The 23,706-nt window shown below is 37.5% G+C and overlaps 9 protein-coding genes across 9 annotated transcripts; 5 read left to right on the forward strand and 4 right to left on the reverse strand. All coding sequences in view use genetic code 12, as the record gives it.

Moving 5' to 3' along the window:
- Positions 1-49: 49 nt before the first annotated feature.
- RIP1 (ubiquinol--cytochrome-c reductase catalytic subunit rip1) lies at positions 50-682 on the reverse strand (the record flags this gene model as incomplete). Its single annotated transcript, XM_006684398.2, has 1 exon — positions 50-682. The coding sequence occupies one exon, from the start codon at positions 680-682 to the stop codon at positions 50-52; it is 633 nt and encodes a 210-aa protein (XP_006684461.1).
- A 236-nt stretch (positions 683-918) lies between these two features.
- HUL4 (Putative E3 ubiquitin-protein ligase) lies at positions 919-3,243 on the reverse strand (the record flags this gene model as incomplete). The annotated part of the gene is made up of 1 exon (XM_006684397.2): positions 919-3,243. The coding sequence occupies one exon, from the start codon at positions 3,241-3,243 to the stop codon at positions 919-921; it is 2,325 nt and encodes a 774-aa protein (XP_006684460.2).
- Positions 3,244-3,820: 577 nt separating this feature from the next.
- Positions 3,821-7,313, forward strand: PSN45_003314 (uncharacterized protein; the record flags this gene model as incomplete). The annotated part of the gene is made up of 2 exons (XM_066158051.1): positions 3,821-3,827; positions 3,868-7,313. 2 exons carry the CDS (start codon positions 3,821-3,823, stop codon positions 7,311-7,313), a joined length of 3,453 nt encoding a protein of 1,150 aa, XP_066014148.1.
- A 94-nt stretch (positions 7,314-7,407) lies between these two features.
- Positions 7,408-9,681, forward strand: NUP85 (Nucleoporin nup85; the record flags this gene model as incomplete). Its single annotated transcript, XM_006684395.1, has 1 exon — positions 7,408-9,681. The coding sequence occupies one exon, from the start codon at positions 7,408-7,410 to the stop codon at positions 9,679-9,681; it is 2,274 nt and encodes a 757-aa protein (XP_006684458.1).
- Positions 9,682-9,826: 145 nt separating this feature from the next.
- CUP5 (vacuolar ATPase V0 domain subunit c) lies at positions 9,827-10,548 on the reverse strand (the record flags this gene model as incomplete). Its single annotated transcript, XM_006684394.2, has 2 exons — positions 9,827-10,295; positions 10,535-10,548. The coding sequence occupies 2 exons, from the start codon at positions 10,546-10,548 to the stop codon at positions 9,827-9,829; spliced, it is 483 nt and encodes a 160-aa protein (XP_006684457.1).
- A 292-nt stretch (positions 10,549-10,840) lies between these two features.
- On the forward strand, positions 10,841-11,221 carry SNU13 (RNA binding protein snu13; the record flags this gene model as incomplete). Its single annotated transcript, XM_006684392.1, has 1 exon — positions 10,841-11,221. One exon carries the CDS (start codon positions 10,841-10,843, stop codon positions 11,219-11,221), a length of 381 nt encoding a protein of 126 aa, XP_006684455.1.
- Positions 11,222-11,464: 243 nt separating this feature from the next.
- PSN45_003318 (uncharacterized protein) lies at positions 11,465-14,839 on the forward strand (the record flags this gene model as incomplete). The annotated part of the gene is made up of 1 exon (XM_006684391.1): positions 11,465-14,839. The coding sequence occupies one exon, from the start codon at positions 11,465-11,467 to the stop codon at positions 14,837-14,839; it is 3,375 nt and encodes a 1,124-aa protein (XP_006684454.1).
- Positions 14,840-14,871: 32 nt separating this feature from the next.
- On the reverse strand, positions 14,872-18,796 carry ATF1 (Alcohol acetyltransferase; the record flags this gene model as incomplete). Its single annotated transcript, XM_066158052.1, has 3 exons — positions 14,872-15,834; positions 16,372-16,667; positions 17,503-18,796. The coding sequence occupies 3 exons, from the start codon at positions 18,794-18,796 to the stop codon at positions 14,872-14,874; spliced, it is 2,553 nt and encodes an 850-aa protein (XP_066014149.1).
- A 1,714-nt stretch (positions 18,797-20,510) lies between these two features.
- Positions 20,511-22,624, forward strand: PSN45_003320 (uncharacterized protein; the record flags this gene model as incomplete). The annotated part of the gene is made up of 3 exons (XM_066158053.1): positions 20,511-20,865; positions 20,919-21,905; positions 22,002-22,624. 3 exons carry the CDS (start codon positions 20,511-20,513, stop codon positions 22,622-22,624), a joined length of 1,965 nt encoding a protein of 654 aa, XP_066014150.1.
- Positions 22,625-23,706: the final 1,082 nt, after the last annotated feature.

A 23,706-nucleotide genomic window follows, 5' to 3' on the forward strand; every position in this document is an offset into this window, starting at 1 on the left:
CTTTAGGAACTTGTTTGCTTCATCATGGGACATTGGAACATACTTTGGTTTAACCAACAAGTAAGGTCTCTTCGTCAGTGAAGTCGTATTCTGGAATTTCCAAGTTCAATGGAGCAGGTCCCTTTCTGATTCTACCGGATATATCATAATGAGAACCGTGACATGGACAGAACCAACCACCAAAATCACCAGATTCACCAATAGGCACACAACCCAAGTGAGTACAAATACCCAACATAATCAACCACTCAGGCTTCTTGACACGGTCAGCATCAGCTTGAGGGTCTCTCAATCCGTTGATTTCCACAGCATTAGCCTCATCAATTTCACTGGCAGTTCTGTGTCTGATGAAGACTGGCTTACCTTGCCATTTGACAATAACATTCTTACCCTCTGGAATAGCTCCCAACTTCACTTCAACTTTGGCCATAGCCAACACATCAGCAGAAGCAGCCATAGATGACAAAAAAGTCTCCACGGTGGATTTAGCTCCAGCAGCGGATAATAAACCCATTGAACCAACCATGAAGTAGGCAAAGTTTCTGTTAGTGCTCTCACTTCTGTTGTGTAAATAACTGGAGAAATCCGGTTGGTCATACGAAGACAACGTCTTGGTAGTCGAAGATAAGGATCTTACCGAGTTCTTGACTGTCAAACCAGCTCTAAATGTTCTAGACAACATCATGTGTTTGTTTAATAGGTGATTGAAAACTTGCGATTTATATATATTTTGAGTGGAAAAATTGAGAAAATTGTTTTTTCATACCCTCTCATTGGTCCTTTTTTCATAATGATACGTAGTGCATGAACCCATTTATTCAAAGCTTCTCACTTCTTTTTTGGCTGCAATATACCAACGCCTACGTTACACTCAGAAATCAAAATACATCTATTCTCCCAAAAATAACCAAAAATAACCTATTTTATACCAAATCCACTAGAGCCTTGAATTGCCATACTCAACTTTTCGTACAACTTTTCCTTGGTTGCATACCGATGAATTTCTAATTCATTGAAACAGGTGTGAGCAGTAGGGAGCCTCTCGGATTCAGAACCAGCCTTCTTTATAGTTAAGTTAAGATTTTGGATACCAGTGGCAGGTATTCTATCACTTCCTGTAACGAAAGAAAGAAATTTCTTTTGTTCTTTGTAGCTTAGTTCATTTAGATACTCCCAAAGCCAATTAATAAGTTGACTGTTCTGTGCTTCTTCGCTATCCTTCCATCCAAGGTATTTCGTGACAGATCTCAAAATTTCGAGATCCAACTTCCCTTCTTCGTTACCACATAAAAGCAACTGAATTTCTTCAGGTGAAAACAAGGAAAGACCATTTCCACTGGTGACTGAGCAGAACCCTTTCAAAAGAGAGTCCGTTTGCTCCGCAACTCCGTCGGTTAAGCGGAACTTAGCATACTTCTCAATATACAAGTCTCTATTCTTTGAAGTCACTTGTATGTTCTTGCCATCCGGAACAAGTTCCCTATTGACGACGTTATGAAATAAGTCAAAGATGGAAATCTCGAAACTTAGATCAAGCATATTGAGCTCCTCATCGCTTAAGCTCTTGATCTTGAAAAGGTTTCTTGACAAATCCGGATGTAATTGCTCAAAATCACTGAACCCCAAGGGAATTTTCAATAGCATCTTATAGAATGCAATTGGGAAGTTTAATTCCAAGATAGTAGAATTGTAAACCGCCAATCCCAAAACTGCTCCGAAGAGGTAATAGTTATCAACATTGTTTATGGGTACCAAATTGAACCAATGATAATTAGACTCTTCTACATTAACCAACATACCCGTTTCTGGACTTAGCATAGCTTTAGTTAGCAACAAGAACCATTCTTTTCTTAAGCCTCCAGCATCAATACCTGCTTCTCCAACAAACTGGACTTTCAAACTCTTTTTCAAGTTCTGTTGGTTAGCAAGAATACAATTCAATGAATCTTGGACGAAGTGTGATCGTCTAACACGCACCCTGAAGTAAACATCCAAGGGTACTCTTCTATCCAATGAGTTTATAAATGCCTCCTCTGCTTTCCTTTCCATAATCCTTTTGGCTTCATACTCTAAAATGGATATTTTGTTTCCTAATGTTATCAAAAACGGGTATTTGCTGAAGAAAAAGGTGGCAGAAGAAGCAAAAGAATTTTGGTTTCCATTGATATAATCAATAACTACCAGAAGCTCTGGATTGTCACCAGGTTTTTGGTCTTTGAATTTCTTATTGCTAATCCACGAGTCAAAGTCCATTTTGAGATTCACATAATCTACCAATGAATTGTAAAATATTGAGACATGCAAACTATCCGCTCTTATATTATAAGCTTCAAGAAAAGACTGTAACACAATAGATGCAGTCTTCAAATGCCAGTCATTACCATATTGATAAATCCTTATTTTTGTAGTCAGATCCTTGGACTTTTTAGATTTGGTCCTGCCAAAATTTAAGGGACCCGTTGGTAAAGGCAGCGAGCCTGAATTCATTTGTTCAATTTGTTCTTTGAAAGACGAGTTTTGAAAGTATTCTTCATCAACATTGTTTCCCGGGCTGGGTATCAGTAATTTTCTCCTATGTTCTGGATTATTTGCGATGTAGAAGTATTTTTTCATGTGGAAAGTGATGTACACATTTATTAGATCCACTTTAGAAACAAAGTCACTGGATGAGTATCTGGAAAACCAACTAGTGATATAGTTCTTGACCCTCACAGATTTGATATTAGACAATATGCCCAACACACGTTTGATCACATCATAACACAAAGCTTTGATTTCCGGGGAGTCTATCATTCTTGTACAGGGAGGATTTGATTTAGATTCGTAATGAGTCAAAGCGTGGGACAAAAGAGGAATCTGAAACATTATCAATAAGAAACAATAATTCCTAGCATCCTCTCCAAAACTAACTGGTATTCGTCTCAATAGTGTTGAACATCCTTGCAAAGCATTATACAAAGGTCTTTTTGTGGGAAGTTTCGTCAAAAGGTCGAACACTTTTTGAATATCTTCGTAGTTAATATTGGAAGTCGAGTAGTGAATCTTGGAGCTGGATTTTTTAACCTTGAATGAATTGTTCACACACCCATAATTTTGGAACGCCGTGTAAAGGTAGTTTGAAAGAGGTTCAAATATCTCATGAAGTGTCTTGTGCTGGTTATCATGAGCATCCGCTAAACATTTTTCTGCCACTCTTTTCACATATCGAAAGGAGATGGTATGGGGTACATGGGAGTCTTTCATATAGTAGTCTTGAAAGTCTTTCAAGAGGTTCACCGTATGACAGATTGAGCATTCGAACTTAGAGGATATCTGTGGATGTGATAATAGAGTAGCACAACATATGCAATTGGAGACAATTATGTCGTTTGCTGGGTCGGTATGTTGTTTTGTTGGCTCAATGGGCTTTTCTTTAAGTTTGGGACTTGATGAGATCTTCAACATATCAAATAATCGCCATTGGGATGTTGACTGGGGAATATCGGGACTTGAAGCCACTTCTTGAACCTGACAACTAGTGAGTGTGGGTGCTCCAGGAGAAGTAAGAAAGTGCCTCTCTTGATCGTGCAAACTTCCTTCCATACAAATTCTAAATGACTGATATGTGAAATGATATTTATGGCTATGGAAATTAAAAAGTTGGCTTGCTTCGTTATCTTCTCTGATTCTGGTTTTGTTTGTGCTTGCAACCTAAAAATCTAAAATTAACGCGAACAGCTTCTGTACATCACTTCCTAATGGTGTATGTGCTTTCAGAAACAAGGCCACCGAATTGTACAAAACATTGTATCTATGCAAATGTGTATAAAGACAAAACACCATGCCTCGTGATTAATAAAATCAATCGACTTGAGTTCCATACGGTAGTCGATACGGCTGGCACTCCATCATTATGGTTTCTTGATTCATTATATATTGATGAGCCTATTCTTGCATTAGACAAGTTCGAACACCCCAATTTACCAACTGATTGTTTATTGTTATTAACAGAAACCTATCAACTACTATTTCTTTGGTTTGATCCAACATTATCTCGATTTTCTATTTTGAGTACCATTACCTTTGATGCCAGTAACCAACAATTGCCATCAGATGCATTGCCTAAAATCATTATTGATCCTTCACCGAATCCAGAATTCTTTTTGGTGTACTTCTTCGAAGGGTTTTTGCAGGTCTTTATCATTAACAACCTGTGGAGCCCATCTGATGGAAGTGCTAACAGACCAAAGAGAAAACACGATCAACATGAAATTGTTGAGGAGTTCACATCTTCTATCGGGGGTATAGTTTTTCAAGACATCAAAATACATCAAAATACAGGGTCAAGCAAAGTTTTCTCCGTGCTTTACAGAGATTATAATTATGCCTATTCTTTACGCTCGTACCTGCTTGACATTAACAACAAAAGCATCTCAATATTACGACAATTTGATGAATTCAATGAGGCACCAACAACTTTGATAAACCCAACTAATGGGGGACTTTTGATACTTACTGATAGCTACATTTTCTATTTTCCTAACCCTGAGATTACACTTCTTGAGTTATCTGACAACAACGCTGACGCCAATATTTCATGCAACTCAGAGGAATGTGTGATAACAAAGAGATTGACCATTTCTGGGAGTACTGATATTTCTGCTTTTAGCTACTTCACAATTATTGACGAGAGGAGAATCTTGTTAGTGAATAATCGGGGTGAAACCTATTTGCTCTTTTTCGATTCAGTCAAGAAGTCTAAATCTTTATTCCAGGTTAACTCAATTTCATTCGTTAAGCTAGGTCCCACCACAGTGCCTATTAACGTGCTTCACATAACTGATAATGTTTTTTTCGTGGCCTCAAAGCTATCTCAATCAGTATTGTTTAAAATTTTGACTAAAGAGCCATACATTGACATATGCCAATTTGTCAGTTCATCCCCCCCAGTATTGGATATTCAAGTCCAAAATAACGGAAACCAAATAGAACTTTTCACTTGCCAAGGAGGTTATGAAAGTGGTGAATACAGAAGAATCTCAAATAGACTAAGTTATCTTGATTTCAAAAAGAGCTTTCAATGTGAATCAAAGCACAGTGATATATCCGAATTTTTCAGGTCAGATGATGAAGCAATAATAAGGGTATATGATCCAGAAATACAGAAAGCCCAGTACTTCAGCCTTAATAGCAATTATTGCTATCAACATTTGGAAACCAAGAATACAGAGACAATTTTGACGAAAAAGGATGCTTCTGGTCTATTAGAGGTATCACAGGAAGAAATTTCACTAAACGGTACAGTTATTAACAAGATGGGGGTTCTGAAAGTGAAAGCAGTAAACTCTACTCTGTTCGTGGTTCTTGATAATGAAAATACATTTCACGTTTACTCAGAGGTCTTGATACAAAGTGTGAAATTAAAAAAAAGTACAGAAGTTTCAGCCATGGACGTGGTTAATGTTTTCGAGCGGGAGTATTTGATCTTGATTTGTTTTTGGGATGGATCTTACGAGTTATACCTGGTTTCGGATTCGGAATTTGAGCTCGTGAGAGAAGAGAAGCCGTCGCGAAACGGAGTACCTATTTCATCATGCTGCCTTGTTTATGACTATCATCAAAAGCCAGGGTCTACGTGGATTCTTCTCATTACTTCTAACAACGATTTGATTCAAGAATTTCTTGATTTCCGGAAAAATGAAATAGAAAGTAGCAGGAGTAGAATTATTCACTTGGATGGAATACCCTTCAAATTTACCAAAAATCAATTGAATGAAGTAATAATCTTTAATAAGAAGAAGATTTTTGGACTATACAACGACAAGACAACAAATTTCAACAGGATTTTTGTATTAGATACGCTAAATCCTCGTTTGGATATCAATGATATCACCTTCATAGGGAATAAGCATCTTGCAATTTCATCAAATACAGATGAAGTCTTCATTTATTCTGTCGAGTCTTTTGATTCCACTAAAGATGTTATTTTTTCGAATAGCTTCAACATTAAGTCCGTAAAGATACCTAGATTCAAACAGGCTTTACTACTATCTTCAAAGAATGCTTTCATCAATGAAATTAATGATTATAGGAGAAATTCGTACTTACAATTAGTGGATTTGGGTCAAATGAAAGTGATTTCGAAGGTTGAATTCCCAGAAACCAAACCCGTCGAATTGGTTGACATTTGCATAGTTCCGACCATCGGTTTAGACTCACAATCTAGTGGTCCTGGAGTTTATGCAATAGGTCTTTGTAATTCCACTAGCCCAAGTGAAATCATCAGGATTTTCCAGATTAAAAAGGGCAAATTGAATGAACTTCCAATGATAAAGATACTTGGTTTGTCAGATATATCGAAGTATACATTCCAGAATATCCAGCTTATCGATAAAAATAATAACTATTATTTGGTTTCTGGTGTGATAAACTTCATAATTAAACCTCGAAGTTTGCATGAGTGGGTGGTTCTCCCAGACTGCGTGCATGCATCACCGGTATTTTCAGTTGCTGCTTCTTACTTCGATCGCACGTTAATATTTGGTGATGTTGTAAAGGGTATTACCACAGTGAATTTGAAAGTCGATGAACAAGAAAGTATTGCGTTGGACAAGGATACCACAAGAACATTTTTGGAAACAACTTTTGTGACCGATGTGGTGTCATTTGTTTCTGAAGATGGAGAAATTATTTTCATCACCGATTCCACGGGTAACTTTACTGGAATAACTCTCAGTAGTGAGCTTGAGAACGAAGGTATTGAAGATAACTCGGACATAAAAGACTTCAAGGAAATTATCTCGTATAATCTTGGTGATTCAATCAATTTGGCTACTTTAATTCCTGAGGCACACCATGAACGAGATTTTCATTCAAATTTTGATAAGATAGAGCAAGAAACATCGATAGTAAGAGGCAAAGTTTTGATGGGAACAGTGAACGGAGGTATTTACACTTTAAGTGAACTTATTGATACTGATGAAGAGATTCAAGATATTATTACCGAATGCTCTAAAGAGCTCATATTGTTTAAGCATACGCTATCTGACATCCAGTACACCAGCAAACGTGACAAGTACAATATGTGGTTAAGCAAGAGAGAAAAAAGACTTTTACAGCAAGATAGCAGTGGTCAACTATCTAAAAAGCCCAATAAAGGAGTGTTGGACTTAATATTTATTCAGTACTGGTTGAATAGAGATGCTGTTTTGAGGCAGCACGATCTAATTGATGAATCAGCCCAAGAATTGGAAGAAATGAAGAATTCATTGAGATCCTGTTATAAGCATCAGAGCTTGCTTCAAAGAATAGTATTTGATGTCCAAGGTGTCTAGTAAGCTCATAGCTGTGAAATCAAATGTAAAACGCATCCTATTTTTTTCTCGCTCTTCAAAATATACAAACATCCAAACTTGCAAACGCCATAACATGGATACCGCCGTTCAAGACCCTTTGTTCAGCAAAGGTTTCGACGACATTGAAATGTTGGATATAGGGGAAACGTCTTCAGATATAGAATCTATATCTAAGTCGTCAATACCTTCAGCCATGGGAAGTGAGGATTCGGAGCCAGTCGTTTTGAAAGAATGGTTGAATTCAGACAAGCCATTGAATTTTCATTTCAACTCAAGAGAATACAAGAATAGTGTTGAAGCCAAAGATGAATTTTCAGTACTCCATTCCAAATACGCAACGTCCCTTTACAGGGTAATTGAAAGTCTTGGAGAGTTGGATTTGAGAAGAACTGATGATTACGACGAGCCATTTGGGTTGATAAGAAGTGATAGATTGGCTGGTACGCAAGACCAGAACAAAAAACGAGAGCTGAAGATAACATCTGCCTTCTTGAAATTAAGTGATGAGTTGAACCAGTTTATTGCTGGTTTGAGAGAAATTGATTCCGACTACCCTTTAAACTATGAATGTCTCTTGTCTATAATCGATTGCTTGCATGCCAATGTATTCTACAATTCGGTAAACGAAAAGCCTAATCACTTGGTCAGATGGGTAAACCGATTTGATCTTAAACCAGAAGAAGAATTGGTCGAGGAGATCATGGTAAAAACTACCACACCATATCAACACCCTCTTTTCTGGACCAAGTTCATTGCTAAGTTAATTACCAGAGGTTTATCGGATCAATCCGCAAATGCTATCAAGAATTCGGGATACGAGCACTTGAAAGAGGATGATATTGAGTTATTTCAGTTAATAGAGGATTTTATCGGCTTATTGGAGAGCTATAACACCATGTCATTAAAGAAAGAATTTGCTCAATGGAAACTCTCATGCTGTGAATTCAGAGACCTAATTCCTAAGTTAAAGACAAATATCAAATCCCCCGCAAATATAATTGTATTGGAGCAAATCCATGACTTAGCTTATATATTGACAGGATTACCCAAGACGACCGCCAATTATTGTGACACCTGGTACGAAATTGTTACTTGCTTATCTTTGTTCCAGATTAGAGATGATGACTCCATGTATCCCCAATACTTCGACATTGCCCTCGAAGAAAAGCCACCTTTACTCATTGACAGTGAAGATATTCTCAAGAGCACCGAAAGGGCTTTCTTGAACGTATTTGAAGGAAGCTATTTGCATGTTTTGACGAAGATTGATGAAATCGATAGTGCAACAGCAGCTCTCGTTTCAAGACTCTTCGAATTGAAAGGGTTATTCTCGAATTATTACACGATTGATGATGACAAAGATCTCAACCGATTGAGAACGGGTAAAACCATTTCGGAGTACTTGTTAACCAAATTTGCTTTTCAATGTCTCAATACCCACCCATTGGCACCGGTAGGCATCGGGATATTGTTGAATGAAAACATTGAAAGCAGCGTACTGTCTATTAATAATAACAAAACAATCATTGAAGAGTATCTACCAAAGTATCAATGCAAGTCAAACGATGATCTTGAGTGGTGTTTAACAATTTGTGCCAAATTAGGTTTGGTAACAACTGCTAGTGAATTGTACCGGATCTATGGAACCAAATCTTTGAAAGATGGCTACCTTTATGAAGCCTTGAACATGCTTGTAAATTGTTACAGTGCTGATGGTAATCTTGAAGCTAATCAAAAGGGTATGAAAGAGGTGCATTACATTGTTTGGGAATTGATATTTCAGGACACTTTGCTCAATAATAGACCCATAAAAGATGAGTTGATAAATAATGTTGTTAAACATGAAACAGATCCCACCTTCGAAGTTCACCCAGTTATCAAGCAATGTCTTTCTCCTTATGCGGTTTTATTCGAGTTCTATAATTCTATTTCCAACCCTATCGCTCCAGATACAACGGTGATAATGGCTAAGAGCAAAACCTCTAGGATACTTCATTTGCTAGAGTTCACCCATTTACCTAAGAAGTTCTATCCATTGTTATTAGCTCAGTTGATTCCTTTTTTCATTGATGATATATATCAATTTCAAATACCTGAGCTAATTGTGATTATTGAACTCATCGATAATTTCGAACAACAAACAAGTCCAGACGATTTCAGAAAAGCTCAAGAGTTGTATAAACACTCGATTACAAATTTTGACAGAACTCAAGCTGAATCATACGATTGGAGAATAAAGATCAACCTCAAACAGAGAAGCATTCCTGAATCAGTTGGAGATTTGACTCGACTTCTTAGAAATGAGATTGTCACCCAAGTTGGCAAGGTGTACGTACATAATGTCTAGATCACACATAGAAAAGTTTTTATATTGCAATTATCTGTATGTATGTATCAAGGTAGTTAATTGTTCCCTTTGAGAAGTGAAGTATCTATTTTGAATTTTTCAATTTCCATGGACAAACAAGAGCTGTCAAAGTCAAAAGGTAAAATTAACAGGTAACATCTTGGTTAGCTCTAGAGTTCAATAACAAAGCAACAATTAACCCATACAAACCCAACACTTCGGCGAAAATCAAAATCAAAATCATTCCAACGAACAATCTTGGTTGTTGAGCAGTACCTCTGACACCAGCATCACCGACAATACCAATGGCAAAACCAGCAGCCAACCCAGACAACCCAACGGACAAACCCGCACCCAATTGGATGAAACCGGTGTACAATGCTTGTTTTTGACTCAAAGAATCAGAAACCAACACTGAAACCACCAATCCATAAATAGCAATGATACCAGCCATAATGACTGGAACAATGTTTCTAACCAACAAGTCAGGTCTCAAGACACAGGTAGCACAAATACCCACACCAGACTTAGCAGTTCCGTAGGAAGCACCGAAACAGGTGAACACAATAGCGGCAGCACAACCAATCGAACCAAAGAAAGGAGCGTAAACTGGACTAAGAGAAAAAGTTAGTATTAGTCAACGGGGTGGCATATCATGACAATGAGTAGAATAGAGATGATTGCTTATGTGTGAATGCAATATCCAATGTCACTTGAAGATGGATTAAAAACGATTGTAGTCAATTTGGTCGTCTTGAAATTCCAAGGCTGGTGGGCGATAAATAGCAGACAACATGACCTGGGAATAAACCATCAAACTACCACAATGCCATAAGCAGAATGAAATACATACCATAAATCAGACATTATTGATTACTGGCGAACGGAGTGATTGACCTTTTTTTATTCAATAATAAAACTCACAGATGTGATGTCGAAGGGAATTATTATCAAAAAGGGATACAACTGGAAGAAAATGATAAATTTCGGTGAACTCCTCTACGCAGGTTGGGCTGCCCTTGGGACAAATTAAACTCGTGCTTGAGAGTTTATTACAGCACTAAAACAACAGACCGCGCAGAGAGATGAGCCAGGGAAATTTTTCTTTTCTGTAACTTAGGTGAGCTATTGCAAGGAACCAAGAACAAAACTTATACTCATGTCTGCCCCAAACCCAAAAGCCTTCCCATTGGCCGACTCTGCTTTGTCCACTCAAATCTTGGACGTTGCTCAACAAGCTCAAAACTTAAGACAGTTGAAAAAAGGTGCTAATGAAGCTACCAAAACCTTGAACAGAGGTATTTCTGAATTCATTATTATGGCTGCTGACACTGAGCCTATTGAAATCTTGTTGCACTTGCCATTATTGTGTGAAGACAAGAACGTTCCATACGTTTTCGTTCCTTCCAAGGCTGCTTTGGGTAGAGCCTGTGGTGTTTCCAGACCAGTTATTGCTGCTTCTGTCACCACCAATGATGCATCTGCTATTAAAAACCAGATTTACTCTATCAAGGATAAGATTGAAACTTTGTTGATCTAGATCTAGTTTCTGTACATTAGAATATAAATCACTCATTTGATAGGTCGTAAAGTGTCGAGGAGGCTTTACAAGCTTCTTTACAGGCTTATCCTTAAAGCAAGTAATGAAGCATCAGGAAATCACTCTTAATCCTGGTGACTTGAAGGTTTCATCTAGCGTTATTTGAGTTTTTACATTTCAAGACTCACTGTAGTTTGCTCACTTTAAGTGCGATTTTTTGAGATGAGCATCTTCAACATCGAGATGGAGTCCATACAAAATACACAGACGTTGACCCGATTCCTCCGATCGAAAGATGAACTGCTTGATGACATTTTAATGGTTATAAAGAAGCTACTAGACAATGAGTTCGATTTTAGTTTCTCTAACTACAACCTTTTCCTTCTCGAGTTGTTATGTGATAGAATCAATGATAACAACAAATTTAAGAATTGGAAGTTCAGTACACAAGTGTGGAAGTCTTTCAGCCAAGTATGGAAGAAAATGATGGATATTATGGCTAGGGACAGAACCTTCAGAAGAGTAAAGTTTCTTGTGAATCTTGAAAAGATCTTTTCCCAGTTTTATGAAATCAATGATACACAATTTTATGAGCAGCTCCTCGAAGTCACCGAAATGATTTACTCTCAAGTTGTGTTATATGCGGATGAAAGCAGCTGTATATCCTTCTTGGAATCATTTTTGAATATTTATCAAACTGATCTTGACGATGATTTATTAGTACGTTGGACCACTCTTGCCAAAAAACTTTTCAAAATTTACAGAAATGATATTAATTATGTTGCTTCGAAGAAGAGTACACAAAAGTTTTTTCACGGATGCCTTTCCAAGCTTTTGAATAACATTCAAAACTTAGATGACTCCTTAAATCAATGTCGAGCTATTCTCATCAGCATAGTCGAAGAGAGGGTTTTCAGCGGAGACTATACTGTCACATTTCAAGTCCATTTCAAAGAACTCTTGAAAGGGAAACTACCAGAGTCTTCTGTTGGCTTGTTTTACAAAATTATTGTCAAAAACATCGGTAACAAGAATCCCAAATTTTGCGAAGAAGTATACCTTGCAATTATGGAAAAGTACAATAGTATGTCTGAATCGTTGATTGAAATTCTATCGTCCTCAAATAAACCATTAACAACAAGTTTTTTTGAGTCAGTGCTTGATAAAACTTTAAGCATTGGGCCTATTAATTGGAAATTGGTTGGTTATATCATCAATTTAGATTCAACGTTGGCCATGGATAGGGCTAATAATATCATTGATATATTGAATGTCGAAGAGGATAAAATCGTTCTTGGCTTTGTTCCGACTCTAATAAGTTCATATGTCAAAGCAAGAGATCTTTACGAGTTCTTGACCCAAGCATGGCTTCGTAATGTCCGGAAAAGACCATGTTGGTCTTCCACAGCTGTTATAGATGCTGTTTCTGATAACATTAATGACTTGTCAAGCACACAACTCGTCAAGGTAATTGAGTATGTCTCTGAGAACGATTTTGAATGCTATCCAATCGTTTTGGCCTTAGTCAAAGGACTCCCCAATTGTTCTACACTTAAGGTTGACTCCTGTGAAGAAGTTTTAAGCAAGTCAAAGTATGTTGAAAGTAGGACCTGGTGGGACCTTAAGTTTTACTTGTTAGTTAACTATCCAAAGATGAGTGAGTATTTCATCGATCGTTTTAACAAAGAGGATATCTCACTAAACGATACCCATTACTACCTTTTTGTATTTCGGTTGTCTGAATTATCAGGAGTGAACCTTATGGATGAACACTTTTCAAAGTCATTTCTTAAACACCTTGAACACGAAGAACAAGGGTTTTGCAAGACGTTATTGCAAAGATGGTGCGTTTTGATGAACAAATTCTTTGATTCTAAAGACCTTCAATCGTTTATCAACTTCTGTATTCAGAAATTGGATAAAACTTTTTGGGTGGAGTTTCTAAAGAGTAATGGTGATATTTTCTTTGAGCAAAAGAATATGGTTTTGGAACTCATCAATGTTATATTGAATTCGAATTCCATTGAAGTGTTTCTGATATTGTCGCTCATTCCCTTTCAATGTATTGATAGACAAACCAGAGCAAAATTAATAGACAAGCTCACAGATGCTCAATTCTTCGAACCAATACAGAATTTATTGACAGTCCCAACTTTCAAATCCAGCATAGAAACAGATTTGAATTGCTCAATAAAAGTCCTTGCGCAGGGGTCCCAGGTTAGCAAAGATATATTCCTGATTATCTGGTTGAATAACTTGCGGCAAGCTAAGTCCGATAACAAGTTTACATCAAAGGCCTTGTCATCACTTAAGAAACATATAAAAAAACGTACCAAAGAAATAACACCAGAGTTTGAAGCCACTGGGTTGGTCATTAAATACACTAATGTTTCCCTTCTACCTCAAGAGGAACAGGAAAGCTTTCTGGAGCTCAAGTCAAAGTACATGAATATTTTAATGAGTATTTCAACCAAAAAAATCAATTCGAAAGCCTCCACGAACACAATCAAAGAATTATTATCATTTTTGGACGACGTACTTGACTCTGCTAGTGCATTAATATCTCCTCAGTTCATTAAGATGGTTGGAAAGGAGGTTAACCATTTAAACGATCATCAAGTCAACAGCCTTTTGTTCAAAATTGCTACAAGGGTTTGGGATATTAGCAACTATAAGCATACATTGTCATTGTTTTTGATATTGTATAAACATGATGATCCCAGCTTGAAAGAAAGTTTGGAGTTCTATCTTTCAAGAGTATCAGATCATGACGATATTTTTTCTGATTTGATTTTATTTGTTCTTACGTCAATGTCCAATTCCTTGACCTCGAATAATAGCCATGTGTTTATTAACTTGTGCAATTCAATGTCAAACAATTTCAAAAAAAACAAGAGATGTGAGTTAAGTCTTGGAGTTATTATATCACTTGTCATCAACAAGTTACCTATTTTAACAGAGGCATCCCTAACACCAATCAAAAAGTTCTTGTCCAATATTAGAACAGCTCTAACTGATATTTCGTGGTGCTTCACACAATACTCAATCGAGCAGGTCATAACTATCGTTACCAAGGTTACATATGGCTTGAATAATTCAAATTTTAGCCAACAGGACGTTCAAGAGACCTACATTTTAGCCACTCAGGTCATGGCACATATCATTCTTTATCACAGATTTAGATTAACCTCCCGGCATCATATGATAATATCTGTGTTTGTTGCATTACTATCACCCTTGACCCTTAAAGGTGGTCCACTCAAGGTGTTCCCAGAAGGATCATCAGCATTTGCCAGACTTTTAAGTAATTTGTGTGAACCGTCTTCCAACTCTAGAAATGCCATAAATAAGCAGTTAACTACTGCGACCAGCATAATTAAGAAGCATTTGAGAAACTTTTTACCGGTGTTACTCGTGAACTACATTTCCTTTTCCTTGACTCAAAATTTCTCCAGAGAAAACAATAACGAGCTTTTGCCCGGAGTGTTCAACATCTTCGATGTTTTATCTCAACGTGAATTAGAAATTGTCAATTCTTGGTTAGATTCACAAGGTGTTGCACTTTACAAAAGTTTGTATAATGACTACAAAGCCTTCGGTAAATGGAAGGAAGCCTGAGTTTAGCATCCATAGCATATTTATTAATAATCTTAGAGAAATCTATTTGCATCATTGTAGAAAAACTTTCCAATATTTTTTTTCAAATTGGATCCAAGGAGCATCATGATTCCCCATACTTTAGCTTCAAACTCTTCTCTTTTCTTTTGATTGGTATCGTTGGAATTAGCCGCACGAGAAGTGAATTCATACCTTAAGACGTCTTTTCTGGTAATAATTCCAGCTAAAAGTCCATTATCTTCCACTAGCATGTATCTAGGCCCCAACTTAGCAAATACATCAAGCACATACTCCAAACTGGTGGAAACACTAATAGTCAAGGGACATGGATTGATAACAGAAGAAAAGTCGACTAGAGAGTCATTCTTAGTGCCCAGATTGAAATTGCAGATGGTTTTATCATCTGCATTTGGATAGTTCTCCATAACATACTTGATATCCAGAGTTGAAACATAGCCAACAATTTTAGGATTGAACTCAGACTCCACCAACGGAAGACCCCTGAATGAGTTTTTAGTAAGAATCGTTTTGAATATCCCCAAGGTCATAGGGGTATCACTTTTAATAGGAATAGTAACAGTAACCGGAGAAAAAGCACTGGCCACACTTGTGTTGAAGACAAATTCTTCCTTCGGGTCGATTATTGGTAATCCATTGAATCTGATCATCTGATCTGCAATACCTCCTTTACCCCATTTATCATTTATCAATTTGGTGATTGAAACAACTATCATAGTAGGAATAATATATCTCAAAGCTCCCGTTAATTCAAACATAATGACAACCACAGCCACTGTTAGGTGCGTTATTCCACACAAAGCAGCAGCAGCTCCTAAAAAGGCATAACTTCCAGGAATGACACATTTAGAATCACCACAAGTAGCAAAAAGGTTTGATTTTTTATTGTTCTGGTAGAGATAGTCAACAATAATCCCTAGAGCCCTTCCAAACGTAGCACCAGCAGCCATAGAAGGAACAAATATTCCTGCAGGAACCTTGCAACCGTATGAAATTATAGTGAATACCATTCTCATTAGGGTTGCAAACAATAGAGATACCACTAAATTTGTTCTTTTAGAGTCTGGCGAACAAATCAGATGTTCGAACTTTGAATTGCATTCGTGGAAAAGAATCTCCATTGACTCCGTCATATCAAGTCGAAGAAATTCATTAAAGTAGCAGATAATAGCTGTCAATAATGCTAACAAAAAAACCTCTCTAATCGCAAAATTATTCAAGTACCTCTTTCTGAAAGAAGTTACTCGAATGTTGAGACTTGATACGAATATACCATAAAAACCACCAAAAAGCCCCAATACAATGTACACTGGGATTTCAAAATAATGCCAACTAGTATCATACAGTACTTCGAATATAACCAATTGGCCAGTTCTAAAAGGATTCATGATTGCCAAAGTGCCCACTGCTATAAGAGCACAGAAGTAGGACTTCATTATTGTTGATAAATGGAAAACACTCGATATCTCTTCCATTGCAAAAAGCACACCACCCATTGGTGAGCCAAATGCAACCGCAACACCAGCAGCAGCAGTAGCGGTCAAAAATTCTCTGGACTTACTGGCACTCTTCTTATATTTGGTAAAAGTTTTAGCCACCGAGTTACCAATGCACACCGCGTAATGGACACTTGGTCCCTCTTTACCCACGCTAAGACCAGAAGCAATTGCTAGTGGTAATCCTAGACTCTTTATTAGAAGAGTCCACCAGCCGAGGAACCCTTTCATTGCAAACCCGGACACAATACTTTTGATTTCAGAAATTCCTGATCCAGCAGCAGCCGGAGAATAGAATTTTACCAATACAGCCGCTGTGAGGGAAAATACCAATGATAATAATATGAATATAAGATAATTAATGAACTCAAACCTCGACCATTTATTCCAAGAACTGCAGTTATGCTCATCTTGTCCCCAGCAACAAAATGATTTATTGAGGTAAAGTCCACTCGAGCAGTAACCAGTCCTAGCACTAGCTAACCAAGCAGTCACAACACTTAAGTATGCGGCGACAAGCCCAATCATCATTCCCATAGCCCCTAGTACAAGCCAATTCTGTGCAAACGAAAGAAGCCTCATTCCTAGTGACGTTAGCACCCGAGCATTTCTATTTTTTAATAACGAGTCCCTGTGATTTAGAAGCTCATCCTCAACCCAATCAATTGTCACAAATTCATCGAATCGCTTGACCTCCGCTACTTGCTCTTGATTGAGCCATTGTCCTGTAGTTGGGTCTCTCAAACCACGACTTTCATGTTCCATGAGTATTTCCGTAGCGCGGTTCGAAAAATGAGAGCTAGTATACTACTAAATTATGCAAGGCTCAACTGAAGAAAGAGCCACTAACTTTGAACAAACCAAGTTTGAATAGGTACAATTTGAATAGGTACAATTTGAATTTTCTGTCCAAAGTACTTGAGAATGATTATTAGAATCTATATCTTATTCCTAACTGTAAATCATTCACATGTTCAATCTATTTCTATTAAGTATTAATTCTAATTAAAGGACAAAATTGTCCATATCCTGATTAAAGTTGACAATACTTCAAGGCATTCAGGCGGAAATTCTCTAAGAAGGAGTCGAAATTGTCAACCTCACAGTCCTCAAAGGAATGGTTATAATAGCTAGTAACAATGTTCAAACCTCCTTCTGGTGTAGAAATAAAATTGAACATGAAGTCACTAGTCACTGCACTCACATCTTGGGAGAAAATCATATTGGATATAGTCCAACCATGTTTGTACTCGGGGATTTTTATGAATCCTAAATTCGATAACTTGGATGTTTCAGACTTATTTCCACCAATTCCTGTGAAAAATCCTTCATTATCAGTAAGGGGATTATATGAATCTCTAAATTTCACTGACATATTCAAGAGTTTTTCATTCTTGACAGCTGCCGCAAGATTGCCACTAGCTTTTTTGACATCATCCCAACTAAACTTTTTGAGAGGGGGATAATTCTGAGCTAATCCGAGATTAGCCAGTACCCCCATATTTTTGTATTCCAAATCATCGAAATAGTGTTTGTAATGAGGAGGAGCTTTATCTTTGCTGAAGTATCTACGCAAGGCAATGGCAACCTTATTTACAGTGTAATACGTATCTCCAAATACGGGTTGAAAACTCATCACAAGGACATACTGAAGGTATGCAGTAAGGGTGACACCTTCTTGCTTAGACCTGGCTAGCATCATTCTCAATTCTGATGGAGGGAAATTAGTGAGCTTGAATGCTAATGTATGATTCGTCAGATTGGGAAACCGTCCAGGAAATTTCTTTAGACCAGGGGGAGTAACTTTGTCATAGTAATTAGGATCACCGTCACTATAGTCGAGGTCCCATGATGGAAGATAATCGTCAATTGGGGGTGGCAAAGAGTGAGTTAAGTGGGGAGTGTCCTCCTCCTTCAGGAACAAAACATCATTGTTATTACAACCGAGAGCTGCGTCAGCATCTAAATCGTCCAAGATTTTCAAAAAGACTTCATGGAAGGAACTTGCAGTCACTCCATCAAACAAGGTATGATCAAGGACGACTGAAAGTGTATATGGATCAAACAATACTACTTTGAACAAGGGCTTTTGAACGTATAAATCAAACTGATAATGATTCAACCACGTCATCGCTGCCTCTGTAATAACACCTTTATGCAAAAATGTTTCTGAGTCTTGACTTCTATCCACAAATACGTCATCAAACATGACCCTATCTATTGGTTTCATCACATACCCCCCCTCTTCAAGGAAAACGTTACATGCAAAAAGATGATAATCAAGGAGGAACCTGCGAAGCGCTGCCGCCAAGTTATCTCTGGTGAGCGGTTTTGAGTATGTGGAGGCTACCTGGAAAGTCTTATAGAACCGATTGGCAGTTCGGCATCTGAAGAAGTTTTCGTAAACAGATAACGGTCTCTGGATAACAATTGAGTTAATCATAATAGGAGATGATTCGCGATTTCAATTTTCTATGGTAAGGCTTTCGGAGTATTCTTAGCTGTTTACCGTTTCAAGCAAGTCCATTACTTAATCAGAAATTTGATGAATGGTAGAAGCAGATAAGTACTAAAGGTTGCTTCTTTAAGTAGATATTCATAACGGCTGTTAAAAAAACACCGTTTAATACAACTATCTTACCTCTCCTCTCTACAATGTTCAGGGTCTGAATCAGTGGTCGATCACTAACAGCTATTCACCAGCCAAATAACTAATCAAGTTAAGCTTTATCGGTGCCATCTATTCTCATCATGAAGAGCTTTACAGAAACAAAATCTTCATAACCTTATAGGCTGCGAAAAACACCCCAAAAAGATGATGGACCATGCTGTATTCTGCTGGATTCTTGGTGCTAGGATTGGGAGAAGTGTTCTTGAGTGCTCCATATACATTCTTTTGGGTTAAAGACAGCGATTTTTGTGAACAAAACATAACCCATCTAGAACCTAAACTCCAAACAGTGCTATTGGTATTAGTGGTAACAATATTTTTATGCACACAGTGAATTTTCCTCGTATATACCAGTTGGTAGGTAAAGTCGTTCCCATATGAGACATGTTGACATTTGGGGTACTATGAACATACTTCACTGATAAATCATGGTTATTATCTGCATTTGATCAAGTTGACTTTTACCCTGTTAGCGAAGCTGAAATCGATAAGTTCAATGAAGAAATATGCGGTGGTAAACGCAAGCCAGACATTATTGAAAGTGTATTTATCCATGCCAAATACTTGGACTGGATTCAAGAACACACCAATTTGACGAGCCTTTAAAGAACCAAGGGGGTGATAAGTTGGAAGACTTCAACAGGTTGATTCAGGTTTCTAATACGATTTGATAACCCGGCCAACCCATCGGAGCCATTAAAGAAGACTTTGGAGTGAACCTTAAGAAGGTTTACTAGGAATATAGTGGGGGATTCTGGAAGCAATTTGAGGATGCTACTCAAGTCAATACAGGTGATGGGTTGATTGTGTAGGAAGCCATGGAAATGTAAAAAGGTGGTGAGTGCCACTAAGGATGCTGAGTGTTAAGATATTCCACAAGAATGGAGACATGATTATGGCTGCTGATTCTGTTGTAATTGAGTGGATAACATAATGTAAGTACATATAGTAATTTGTTCTCAGATTCTAAAAATGTAGCGAGCTATTTGTGGCTGCAAAATCCAGAAGACTCCATTTTGGTATTACTCGTTACAAATGAAACACCATCCATGAAACGAACATATAAGCTTTCTGTATCTGATATGCAAGATACATTAACTTTTGAGTCTTTGACAAGATTCTCTACTTGGAGAAGTTGGGAAAAAGCTGTAAAAGCTAGAAAATTCAGGGTATTAAATAAAAAAGTAGGATAAATGAATGACCACTTGTAGTTAATCTGCAGACTATATTGATTATGGTACTGTAGGTTGCAAAATAGGAAAGAACAGAGCGCCGAGGGGACCTCTTTTCCTATATTTAGGAAAACTGTCCGGTATACATTCAGAAATACTTTGTCTTTGTAAACTTGCCCCTGCATAATTTACGAGAGTGCGTCTTTTGGCTGCAAATTGTATGTGTGGGCTTTAAGAAAATTACGACTATAAAAGGGGCAGATTTCCCCCTGTCTCTGAGAATTTAGGATTTTTTGATTCTACTAGTAGCTACAATGGCCGGCTTCAGTAAATCGATTTACCCCTTTAACGGCAAAAATGCCCCCCAAAAGTTCATTACTTGCCCCCACCTTGCTTCTGAGTTCAAGCTATACAACATCTTCACCATTCTTGACGATTTAGCCACTGTACCAGGAAAGACCATTAGGAGTGCCAACAAGCATTCTCTTGGATATATTGGTGCTACAGCAGACTTTCAACTGTACCACTACTATGACACCTTTGACGGTACTTCTGCCTTGGCGAAGTATGATGGTACTTTTGCTAATGAAGTTGACTACTTCAATTTTGCAGCCATATTTGGAAAGAATGGAAGATGCTTTGGTGATCCTCAAAGCTTAGTTAAGTCTGGTGATATGATTAGCTTTACTTCGGACGTGGATCTCTTACCCTCTTTGGCAAAGATAAAGAACAGTACTCCACTGACTATAACGTTCATGACTTCAACTCTATTTTTGAAAACCACAAAAGCAAAAAACAACCAAAAATCCAAAACACCTACAAAAATTGTAAATATGAAAAAAATTACTCTTTACTTACTGCTGAATCGAACGGATTTGATTTCCACACTTTATTCAAGCAAAAGTCCCCCGCTGCTGAGTTTGATGACATTGGATATGAATTGTACACCATCTTCGAAAAAGAACTGGAATGCTCCTTGCCAAAGTTTGAAGCAGTTTCAAAAAAGCCCGTGGAGGCTCGTTTGCCTCTGCTAGAAAATTTTGTGTTGGGAAAGCAAGAATTGGTCTCTTTTCCCAAGGGGAACACTTTACCAAAAGTAGATTTCATGTTGAGAAAGCCCGAAAAGGCTTACTTACCTTTGATAAATCTTTCTATGTCAAAGGGGGCATTGATATCTTTGCCAAACACGGTTTTCTTATCAGAATCTGAAATGGACTTGGACAAGTTTGAGAAAGTCTTTTTGTCAGACCTTGAAAATCTTCCTCTGTCCAAACAGACACCATATCCTTTACCAAATTTGAGTTCCTTACCAAAGTTTGAGTTAGTGTTGAAAAAGGCCGAAAAGTCCTATCTGCCAAAACTTGACATGGTTTCATTTAAAACACTTATTTTGAACCAGTTAGGGAAATTGGGATCTTTGCCAAACATGTATTCCTTACCAAAGCTTGTTATGGATTTAGGAAAGCTTAGAAAGGCTTGTTTGTCAAGGATTGGGAATATTTTTCTGTCAAAGTGGGCATTGAGTTCTTTACCTGAATTGGTAGTGGTACCCAAGTTTGACACTTTGAGAAGGCCAGATTCGGTACATTATCTAGACAGGGGTGGTTCCAAGCGTGAATTGGACTCCTTCCCAAAAATCGTATTAGATCGACTTGACAAGTCTGAGATGGTTCCGTTGTCCAGAAATTATGCTTCAATGGATACTAGTGGTGTTTAAATCAGAGGTATACTTGAGGGACACAAAGAACCATTGGAATGTTCGATTGAACTAGAAGTCTTGGAGTTTTCCCCAAGGTTTCACTAAGTTGGTACTCTGGCTACTGATGGTCTCATTGGAAGCTGTTACGTGTTTTTCATGGAAGCTGATTGGGACAATTCAGTTAGTTTTGAGACCTTTAGTTTGCCTGCATCTTCAGCAGCAAGGGAGCTGAATGACTTTCAAGACGACAACATAAGTGTCAAGAGCCTCAGTCCCTCAATATTAGGAGCTTTTGGCTATAAATTAGATAAAAAAGAGGCATTGAGTCCATGCTACTCAATGATGGAATTCAGACCGCTTTCCTCTCCAACTGGTTTGGAGTTCGAAGAACAAGACATTGATTTTAGACATATCCCGGGTATTGAGACCAAGATGAAGTGCTCACATGCGTTCGAAATTGTTGCAATGGACCGTCACCTTTCTGGTTGTATGGCTCTCGGTCCTTCTATCTTCAAGAAAACTGTTGTCTTGGATAATAATCTGCATACTGACCCATCTGATAATGACAGGTTGGAATCTAACCATGAAATAAACTCCAACGATCGGTATGGTAAGAAGTTGAATCTTAGTTCTTCTATCATTGAAGACAGTGATGAAGAAGCTTTCGATGAAGAATATGATGAATTCACCAAATATTTATCGAGTCATACGCCTCATACCTTTGCCTAAGAATAAAATCTCCAGCACTATTTGCAATTTTTACATTTTTGCAACAGAAAACTAAAAATAAGAAAAAAGAGAAAACAAAGACCCACAGAGCTATCTGGGGACACATACACATACACATACACATACACATACACACACATCAAATAAACTTATTTGCTGAAAGCTTTGTAGCATGCTAGTGGCGGTAGTACTCTGAAAAAGTGTACTTGAAAGGTATTACTTCAATAGCCCTGGTATAAATACAAACATATGTTCAAATTAGGTACATAAGGACTCCCATCTGTATGGATATCAACCAGTAATATGACGTTTGAGGTATTTATACCTATCGTATGCATATATTTGGGTTGCATTCTTCCAGCTCCCACTCTTTTACAACATTATGGTACTGGCAACCTGCATATCTCTTCTTTATTATTCCATTGTAAACAGTATCTTTCCTAAATATCTTTCTTCAGCTACTCAGGTTCAAACCACAAACTTCGAAGAACATCTCTTGCATTCTTCCGCATTGAATGACCACAGATCTTTAAAATCTAAAATCTAAAATCTCACGGTTCTGCCTTTTGTATAAACTGAAAAGAAAAGATAGTATTTCCAGTTAATCGTAAGTACCTTATATATTATTCTATGAGACATCAGCTGACAAGAGTTGTATTATTTACGAACCTGCCTTTTGAAAGAAAGCCAGGTCTTCACGGAGTCCCGGGTTTTCTTAGTCATTTATTACGTAATACAGCGGACCAATTGACTTTCCATTGCTTTCTCGCATTTTCTTGTAACTCAGGGAAAAAAGATCATAAACTTTTATATCCTTCCTTTCATAATCAAATTATTGGTGAATAATTATTTGTGCTAAACAAAATAAATCAAGAATTCATTTCAATATTGTCACCCATTCGGGGATTCAACTTCGTTATCCTACTAGAATTCTACACTTTCTAATTCAAGAATTTTGTCATTGTCAGTAGGATCATTAAGGAAACAATATATGTCAAGTCATAATCCCGACCGTTCGATTAATCCCAATGGATCAGAAACAAATGAGGGGACCACAGTGGTAGCTACAAGCACATTGGGGT

This window comes from Yamadazyma tenuis, chromosome 4 (genome assembly GCF_029203305.1).
Source record: "Yamadazyma tenuis chromosome 4, complete sequence".
Lineage (NCBI taxonomy): Eukaryota > Fungi > Ascomycota > Pichiomycetes > Serinales > Debaryomycetaceae > Yamadazyma > Yamadazyma tenuis.